The sequence below is a fragment of the Spinacia oleracea genome, chromosome 1 (assembly GCF_020520425.1).
Source record: "Spinacia oleracea cultivar Varoflay chromosome 1, BTI_SOV_V1, whole genome shotgun sequence".
NCBI lineage: Eukaryota > Viridiplantae > Streptophyta > Magnoliopsida > Caryophyllales > Amaranthaceae > Spinacia > Spinacia oleracea.
This window is the reverse complement of record NC_079487.1, coordinates 48282502-48292595: the sequence shown is the minus strand read 5'-3', so window position 1 is coordinate 48292595 and position 10094 is coordinate 48282502. Positions and strand designations below refer to the sequence as shown.

Below are 10094 nucleotides of genomic sequence, written 5' to 3'. Positions count from 1 at the left end.
CCGTTTGCTTGATATAGTCTTCAAATAAAATCTCACTTTTTTTTAAAGAAACATAAATAACATGAATGACACAGAATAACATGGATAATAAACATAAATAACATATATATTAAACAAATATAAATTATATGATAAAACTAAAACAAGGTGATTTCACTTACTCATTGGGCAATCTAGGGCTAAAAGCATAAGCAGCAAACAACTTCCTTATATGGTTAATATTACTTAAGAGAGATGTATTTTTCACCAGGAATGGTGATCTAAAGCAAGTAGGAAGGTTTTGAGGTTGTCTTTGTGATCTAAAGCAAGTAGGAAGGTTTTGAGGTTGTCTTTGTGATCTTCGTTATACAACTTCTGATACTTTCTCTCTATTCGAGAAACATAACATATTAAGTCAGAATAACATAAGTGTCAGCAAAAACAACATTCCCTGCCACAAAAACAACATATGAGTCAACATGAAAAGAAACCACACACAATAATTTTTTAAATAACATTCACATTAATTTATAAATTGAAATTTTGTTTTATAAAATCAAAATAATTAATAGGTAACATTATAGTTACCCTGAATAACATACATTAATATTTAAAATAACATCTTCAAAAGACCAAAATATTTTATTAATTAGTTAAATTACATATTAGACATTCTGTTATTTTTTTTACCGATTCAAATATGGTTGCTCTTTCGGTTGCTGATCTATTATCTTCTTCTCTTTTGTTGGCTTCTCTCCTAAATGTGCAACAGTTTCACCATCTTTTTCAGCATTTTGAGCCACTTCAGTTATCTTCTCTTCGGGTGGCTTCTCTCCTGAGCCCCGAATAGTTTCATCAACATTTTCAGCCACTTCAGTTTGCTTCTCTTCTATTGGCTTCTCCCCTGAACCCCCAACATTATCTTTCTTCTTTGAGGTTCCATCAAATATTTCATTGAGGCTCATTCACTAGTAGAGAAAAGGCCAAGTGCTTGGGGGAAAATGCCCTCAAGTGCTGGTGATTATGCCCCCATCACTTGGAGGTGAAGCACTTGAAATTATTTCAAGTGTTTGGGGTTGACCCCAAGCACTTGACAAATTAAGTGTTTGGGGTTTAAGAAACCCCAAGCACTTGACATGTCAAGTGCTTAGATTTTAAGGAAAACCCCCAAGCACTTGATTTGTAAATTGCTTGGGTTTTAGGGAAAACCCCAAGCACTTGTATCCGGAAAAAAAATTAAAAAAAATAAATTCTATTGTTTTTGTAATATTAAAGATTTAATAATAAAGTAAACAATGACATATAGATAATTGTACTCTTTATTATTTAAATTATATTCATAATACAAATAAGACAGAAATTGTTATCCCAAAATTAATAGATTGCTTAAAAGTATAAAAGAAAAAAATCTAACATTAAATTATTGTACTACATGTGCACAAAATTACGAGGACCTTCACATTTTACAACACACCAAAAGGTTGTGTCCATATCTCATGCTTTCATTATCTTTCTATCAAAATTCCTGATGCTTGTTTGGCAAATTACTTGCTTGTTTGTCATCAACTCACTATGCTGATGTTGTCCAAAAGGTAACATGTTGCTATTCGTTCTTGGATTTAATCTTTTCTTTATCCACTGAGATAGGTAGCAAAGATGGGACCTTCAATATGACTCATGAAGCCAAACTGATCAACAGTAAAATTCAAAGCCGAGATTCATGTAAAGCAGTCATCTAATCCATAAACTTTCAAGTTTTTAGTTGTCAGCTTCTGTGAAGCATAACAACAATAATTGAAGGGTCTGTGAGCACTTACATCATTGAGGTGTCGATTGATTTCAGTAACAGGCAAACTGATACCAGCAAAAATAATTGCTCTAACTCGCCTCTTCTCGGAACTAGGTGTTATATAATCACCTTGTGCTATCGCATTTAGTTGCTCCAGTACACTGTTTACAACACTCTCAAACAGAATCAGTAAAATACAGACAAAGTTGACATCCAATTTGATACATAAAAAAACCCAAATAACATCTCTTTATTTAATCTTATAAACAGGAAGTTCTCATTTTAAAAAAATTAAGCATATCTTCTCACTCACATGTGTTCTAGATGAGTTGATGTATAGATATATAGGCTTTGAGCGGTTGTCATAGTCTAACCACACAAACTGAGCAATAATAAGCTCAGTAACTCAAGGCACAATCTGGGTATAGAGAGAAACAATTGACAACAATTAGAAGAAAAGACTGACATAAAGACTAAATAATCATGTTCCTCTTCTTGACTAAAAAAATATAGGAAATGTCACAGATTCAAAATTAAATAATCATGTTATTGACCATATTCTTTTGAGTATCAACTTCTTTTCCCATAAAAATTTCTCATATATGTTCCCCTTCATACTAAGTATTGACCATGTTATTTTCTTATTTATAGAATACTTTCACCCATAACATGAGCTGCTATTTACTCTCATGACAACGATAGCGGGTTGAATTGGCAACATAGCTAATCTGATCCTGCTCTGCCATAGGTATCATGTTTCTTCTGTTTGGTCGTTACATACCATAAGTTTATTTAGCAGAGTAAATATCAGTACAGCAGCACTGAAATACTAACAAGATTATGCAACACAGGAATAGGAAACAATTCTGACATAGCAACCTACTAGTATGTCACAAACTTACAATTCAAAGTAACTTGTGATTCTAACTTCCTTCTGCAACACCTAAGTTGATATTTTAACTGATAGCTAACAAGCAACCATACCTTGATATTTTAACTGAGATGATATGGAATTAGAATAATCAGATAGGCCAGGGACAAATAATATGGAATTAAGGGAGACAGCTCGACAAGTAACATAATTTTTACCTCACCTTGGCCAGATTGGTGGACTTTCCAACTCCATTGAAACCTACAAACCAACAATATATGGTTTCCCTTGTTCTTTGGCAGCATGAACATCCCTAAGTATGTCAATAGAACGCTTAGGAGTAAGGATGCGAACAAGGGCATCTTCCATAGCAGCCTGGAATTACATACAATAAATTTTAATTTGAAACTTATAGAAGGTTATTGTTTACAAGTTAATTACTACTGATAATGCGTATATACCTGAACTGTTGATGATATCCTTGTAAACGAACCCTGCTTTTTACCCTCAAGGCTTGTTGCAACTGATTCTCAAAGTTTCTCTTCTATCTCCTCAGCTTGCCATCACCAGAGCCATCAATTTCCAGAAGCAATAAGAGGAAAAAACTTACATAAATAATAATCATCCAAATAAAACAACAAGACATTCACCCTAATAATCATCCAAATAATGCTAAACATAACTTTCTGTAGCTTAATGGCCTAAGAAACACAGACAACTAAAAAACATTAACATACCACATTCTTAGTCATAAGCTTGTCCTGCAGATGTTTCAAATCTGGCTCAAGATCAGCCCTCTCCAAATTGTCCTTGCCTGCAATACTGAGATCCAAAAGTTGCAAAGTTATGTTTCCAATAAAGTATAAAAGTTCCAGGGATTTCAGAGAGAACATGTAAGAATAATTCTAGTGAGGTGCAAGTGTGTAAGATGAAACAAAACATCTAACATAAAGCGCAAGTTTGATTATGTTTTCTGTACGTTACCTTCAATGGAAGGCAATGGGTTTCATGAGATGGTGGCTAGGACATCTTAACTCTTGATCACATAAAGCGCAACTTCGGTTATGTTTTCTAAAAGCAGGAAGGGTGCTAAATCCAGGTACGCCCTTGAATATATCTTCTTCACATAAGCCACGACATCTCGGAAAGGTACATCCTAAGAATTAATTTATGTTTAGCTGTATAGCAGGAGTACAAAAACAAAGAAAGAGCGGTGTATATTTAGGAACATTTTCTTCCTTAATCTCATGATACTAATTGAGGAAAGGATCATAAAGGCTTAGATCATTACCTAGCCATCCATCATAAACGAATTTGTTCTCTGCTTGTAAGTTGCAATACATGATTGAATAAGAGACCAGAAGCTAAATGACTGGCGTATATAGTCACGACTCACAACACTTGGTATCCGAGAATGGGACTTGCAAGCTCTGAATACAAAGAATGAGAGAGGAAATTAGCAGTAAAAATAAAACAAAACAAAAAAGTCAAAAGTGGCTCGGTTATTAGCCCCAATGTTTCATCTTAGCAACTATTGCCAATTTGCCATGTGAAACAACCAGAGAACAGTTCAACTAAGGCCCGAACAATGTGTGCATAATCAATAAATCATCATCATCGTTGTTTTCAGAAAAGCATGTAATTATGTAAACAACCAGGATGATGTATGCACATCAACTTGATTGCCATCACTAGAACCAAATTAATTAGTCCTGCTCCTACCATTAAAACTACCATTACCAGCAGGAAGGATATAACACCCAAACCATAGCCTCTCTGAATTCGCATTTCACAAAGCAGATTATACTCTCTTTCATTCAATAAGCTCTTCAAATCAGATTATACTATTTTAGAACACCAAATTCATCTTTCTGAATTTTTTGTCCTAGAATCGTCCTTGAACCCTAATTAACCTCGAAATTAAATCATATTGCATCAATTACAGTAAAATCTACCAACAGCTAATCATCAATTCTTATAAAATAATGCTATAAACACATTAACATACGAAAAAGAAACGAGTCAATTCGATTACATTAGAAAACCTAACCTTTGAGCCTGAGTAGATGAATTTCGTTTTAGTTCGCGAGGATTGACAATAGAAATTTGATTGGGGCCAAAAAGAAATTTGATTTTCCAGCAGAACGGTGTATGAGCTAACCTCTTAGCGGTTTCCAGTAGGAGGCAAGTCGACGATACTGGCGGTGAGCGCGATTCTTTGCCCCAGGCCGGAGAGGAGGCGGGGGAGGTACTAAGCGGTACACAAATCGGCAACTTGGCTGCTAGAGAGGAGAGAAGATAGGAGAGGAGAGAAGATAAGATGGCACGCATCAGAGGAGATAAGATGGGACACGGGAGGAGAGGCGATGGCAGCAACGACGGTGGTGAGAGTTTGGCGTGGGTAGTGGTGGGGAAGAAGTGGGGAGGTGTAGAGGAGAGAAGTGCAGGGTTTTGTTTTACGAAAATTCTTTAAAAAAAAAAAGTTTCCTGAAAAGTTTTCAAAGGGAAGTTTCACCGAATAGAAAATTAACCTAAGAAGAAGGTCCAAGTGCTTGGGGTAAATATAAAAACCCAAGCACTTGTAAAATGTGCAATTAAGTGCTTGGGGTAAATAGTAAAACCCAAGCACTTGTAAAATGTGCAATTAAGTGCTTGGGTTAATGACAAAACCCAAGCACTTGATTCAAATCACTTGAGGTTTTTTCTACTAGTGATTATCTAGGGTGTTTTTAACATATTACTAACTATCTCCACCTTCTCAGGGCTTCTCTTCGTGCCCTAGTCAACTTTCTCTTTTCCTTTTAAGTCGTGAGTTGGTGTGACAGGTAACGTCTCTTGCTCGAAGATGCTGAAATGTTGTGGGGTCTTTTCCTATTTTTCACCTTCTCGAACGGTTCTTTGAGAAGGGAATCAACATCAGCCAAGTAGCTCTGTGTCTCAAATGGATCTTTGGTCTAACTCAAGTATGAGCTACCTCCAACATCAGTTTCAGCATCTTTACTTGTTGCCTCTTCAATCATTTTCTCCTTCTCTATGCTCTTTCCTTTTGTCACTATCAAGTCGATAATGGCATGCAGTTGATCTCCTAAGGAGCTTCCAGGAAGATTTTTATTTGCGACCACTACCATTACAGTCATTTGAGCCACATTATGCGCAAGTGTTTTTGTAAGTCTTGAAAACTTCTGAAGGAATATCTGGTTTAAACAACAAATATAATGGTTTAAATAATATATATTGAAATAAGAACAACATACAACATAGCATATGTAACACAGATTAGCTAGAATAGCATATTTAGAATACCAAGTAACATGCAGTGTAAAATAAATAACATAAAAGGTAAAATAAATAACATGCACTGTAAAATAAGTAACATTCAGCATAACAGAAATAACACAGGTTTTAACTACGTAAGGAATGGTTTAAATAACATATAGTGAAATAGGAACAATATACAATATAGCATATGTAACACTGATTTTAACTAGAATGACATATTTTATTTGCAAGTTAACATGCAGTGTAAAATAAATAACATGCACTGTAAAAGAAAATAACATGCCCTGTAAAATAAGTAACATCCAGTATAACAGAAATAACACAGGTTGGAATTACATAATAATTAAAATACCAATTAAAATAAAAATGCATTGTAAAAAAATAATATGCACTTTATTTTCATTTTCATACCTCAACTTCAGCTCGCGGCGCATCATTTTCATCAGAGTCACTTCCTGGCTTTGTGGGCTTCGGTCGCGGTTTCAGGACATGATCTTTCTTATGTTTTGGGCCATGTATCCTCTTCAAGATATTCCCGATTCCAAAACCTTCAGCAATCTCCATTTCTGTCCTTACACTTATTCTTTTCTCATCCCAAACTGATATTAGAGGGGAAATCCTTAGGTGCTTTATCCTTTGCCTTTCAACTCTATCGAAATAGCAAATCTGAAAAATAAGAGATATTATTAAAATAACACAACTTGTTTATTAAAATAACATAACTAAAATTTAATATTATTACCATTAGAAATGGGAGTGGTCCAGTGAAATACTTCTTTTCACTTTTTGAATTTTTCCATTCATTCGTAGCAGAAACTAGACTTGATAAAACGAACTCTGACCATCTCAGCTTTGTAACATTTTCCAGATTTATGCAACTATATAAAAAATTGTAGTTGACCTGATAGTTTTTATGTGTAAGTCAGTTATTTTAATAATAAGTAGCATGTGAAGTTAAATTTCAAACGTTGTCTTTTACAATAATAACATACCTGGTTGTTTTGATTTGACTTTACACATGCATTGACAAGAGCACATATAAAACTGATTTTCCAGTAGTAGCTCAGTGGTGCCTCCACCAACTTCTCATTCAGTTCTTTGTTCCATGGACTTGCATATATAAGGCCCAAATAACTTCTCCAACCTTCTTGGAATTTCTCCCACTTTGTCCTCTCTTCTTCATCATTTATGTGCAAGTCATCTACAACAATGTATATCTGTCCTTCAACACGGAAGCCATAGACTCTATGCACATCTTCAACTTCCACCTTAAAGATGTCATTACCTTCCAGCTCAAGTGCACATTTTTATAGTTAAACCTATTATGCAAATATTAAAATAACATTAATACAAACAAAAATAACATAAGGTGTAAAATAAATAACAAGCACTGAAAAATAAATAACATGCACTATAAAATAAATAACATGCACTATAAAATAAATAACATGCACTGTAACATAAATAACATCCCGTGTAACACAAATAACATGCACTTTAAAATAAGTAACATTTAGGATAACATAAATAACACAGGTTTAAACTAAATAACATATTTAAAATATTAATTAAAACAAATAACACATTTCATTATACATAATATTATGAATCTAAATGAAAAGAACATTATACCTTCGAACTATCTCTGTAGCAAATTGTGTTTTGTGACGCGGAACACTTAGATCAAGAAATTGGCCAAAACCCATTTCTCGAATCGCAACCAACTTCTCTTCAGCATCTATCACCATCCCAGATGATGGTATTACTTCCTCCTCATCATCACCAGCTTCTCTTTTCTCTTCAGTTTAACCGGGTCTTCTCTTCCCATCAATTTTTGGAAGAGTTCAATCAATTGTAATGGGGGTTATCTTCAATTGCACCTTCTGATTTCATTTGTTTCTCTGAACTGATTACCACTTCCTTTCCTTTTTATTTTTTCTGTTCTCTCTTGTTATCAACATCTTCCCCTCTTTCTTTTATTGACTTTTCTCCGGCCTTCCTTTTCTTGGTTGGAATTTATGTTTCAGTTTTTGGTTTAACCAATACATTTTTCTTCCCAGACATTTCTTTTGTCACTGCAACTATCGGTTTTGATTCGATAATAGGAACAAGCTCATCAAGTTTCTTTTTCTTTCGTTTTTCTGCAGCCACCTCTTTTGAAACTTTGACAGAAACTCTCTTCTTTTGCATTTTTTTTCCAGATTCTCTACAAATATATAAATATCATGTTATATATCTAATATTATGTAAAATAAATAACATTTACATTAACAAAATAACATAGATACAGAGATTGGTAAAACATGAATATCTGTTTTACATAAAATATTACATAACATAAGCCATGTTTTAAATAACAATCAGTCTAATGGAAATAACATACAGTAAAACAGATGTAACACCGGTTTTAACTTAAATAACATATTTAAAATACTAAGTAACATTAGATAACACATAGTGTAAAATAAATAACATACACATGAACATAAACAACATAGATACAGAGATAGGTAACACTAATTAAGCATGAATCCTTAAACATGAATATCTGTTTTACATAAAACATAAAATAACATAGGCAATGATTTAAATAACATGAACTGTAACATAAAAACTACATAAATAACATACCTTTCAACACAAATAACATCGTAAATTACATAAATAACACCAGCATTTTCATATGCATTTCGATGATTTAGGATTAGGAGAACAATTACCTTTCTTCGTCTCATTGCTCTTAAAACTTGAGTTTTTCTGATTTCCGTTTTCCTCTTCTTCAGTTTCACTGTATTAAATAGCAAGACACAAAACCCTAATTATTATCAAAATTACAAAAAATAAGAAATTATGATATCTAATTAGCATATAATTAACGGAAAACGAAATGTAAAGTAACTTACTTATTTGTTGTTCTGATTGATTTGTTGATCGAATTTAGCAAGTTCGCAATTGTCTCATTTTCATTAAATTCTTCATCACTGCAAAAAAATAGGGTTTATAATTGAAAAAAATCAAAATTGTGAATGTAATTAATCTGAAGAGGTAAGTGTTACTTACTCTGTAATTTTGGTTTCCTTATTTTTTGCATGTTCTTCAGACTCCTTTTCTGCCATTTTACTTCAAAAATGGCGGTTTGCAGCAGTTGTGGAGTGAGAAAGTGGAGAGAGAAATCTGAAAATGTTGAACAAATGGCGGTTTCAGAGAGAAAGTGGAGAGAGAAAGTTTCGAGAGAAAATGAAGCGTCACTGTTTTTTTGGTTCATTTAAAGCCTATTTATAGTTCTAATTTGGGCAGATATTCTTTGTTATTTTTTTCATTTCGTATGTTACTGTAAATTGGTATATTACCTTCGTCGTTTCACATGCTATTTTACGTTACCCAACGTTTTAATTTCACGCGCGTTTTGTTGTGAAATTGCTGCGTTTTGCTTCGGAAGTACCATTTGGCCGGTACTCTCGGTGTAGCATTCAGTAATTGTATTATCTTAGATATTTTACGAAGTAGATATATACTTCCTTTGTTCTTATTTATTTGACACAATTACTTAGTCATGTTTGCCAATGCACGATTTCAAACATTAATATCTTCAATTATGGATAAGAAAAAATTATAAAAAGTTGATATTTAAATAATATTTATTGAGACGAATCTAACAAGACCCCACACGACTATGTTTTTTCTTAAGTATAGATCACAAAAAGAAGTCAAATGAGCTTGTGTGGATACTGTCTAAAACCCAATTGTGTCATGTAAATAAGAATGAAGGAATTATGATTAATATGTATGGATTTTTATTTTCATACACTTAGGCCCTCTTCTGTTCGACTTATTTTGACTTATTTCAGACAAAATAAATTCAGATAAGTTCAGTTAAGTTCAGTTAAGTTCAGATAAGTTCAGATAATATAAGTTCACAAAAAATAAGTTTTTTTCAGACATGTTCACACACAAATAAGTTTATTTCAGATAAAATAAGTTTTTTCAGATAAAATAATTTTAAATAAATTCAGTTAAATTCAGATAAATTCAATTAAATTTAGATAAATTCAGATAATATAAGTTCAGTTAACTTCAAATAAATTCAAATAATATAAGTTCAGCCAAAATAAGTACAATAGAACAAAATCTTAGCACATGTCACGGTCTCTAAGATGTTCAAGACTGCCCTGCCAT

General features: G+C 33.1%; 1 protein-coding gene across 8 annotated transcripts; it reads right to left on the bottom strand.

Moving 5' to 3' along the window:
- Positions 1-1280: 1280 nt before the first annotated feature.
- On the bottom strand, positions 1281-5137 carry LOC110804842 (uncharacterized). Of its 8 annotated transcripts, XR_008927373.1 has the most exons (9): positions 4690-5121; positions 3931-4069; positions 3624-3795; positions 3377-3461; positions 3101-3195; positions 2863-3014; positions 2082-2186; positions 1797-1929; positions 1281-1667 (listed from the first exon to the last, which is right to left on the bottom strand). XR_008927373.1 is itself a non-coding variant. In XM_056836135.1 (2 exons), the coding sequence occupies exons 1-2, from the start codon at positions 4968-4970 to the stop codon at positions 3931-3933; spliced, it is 420 nt and encodes a 139-aa protein (XP_056692113.1). In that variant the 5' UTR covers positions 4971-5137; the 3' UTR covers positions 3927-3930. The 8 variants fall into 8 exon arrangements, 1 of the variants encoding a protein (XP_056692113.1); XR_008927381.1 differs by having other exon boundaries at positions 3101-3461; positions 3624-3817; positions 4690-5123; XR_002537839.2 differs by having other exon boundaries at positions 3101-3461; positions 4801-5122.
- Between the last annotated feature and the right edge of the window lie 4957 nt (positions 5138-10094).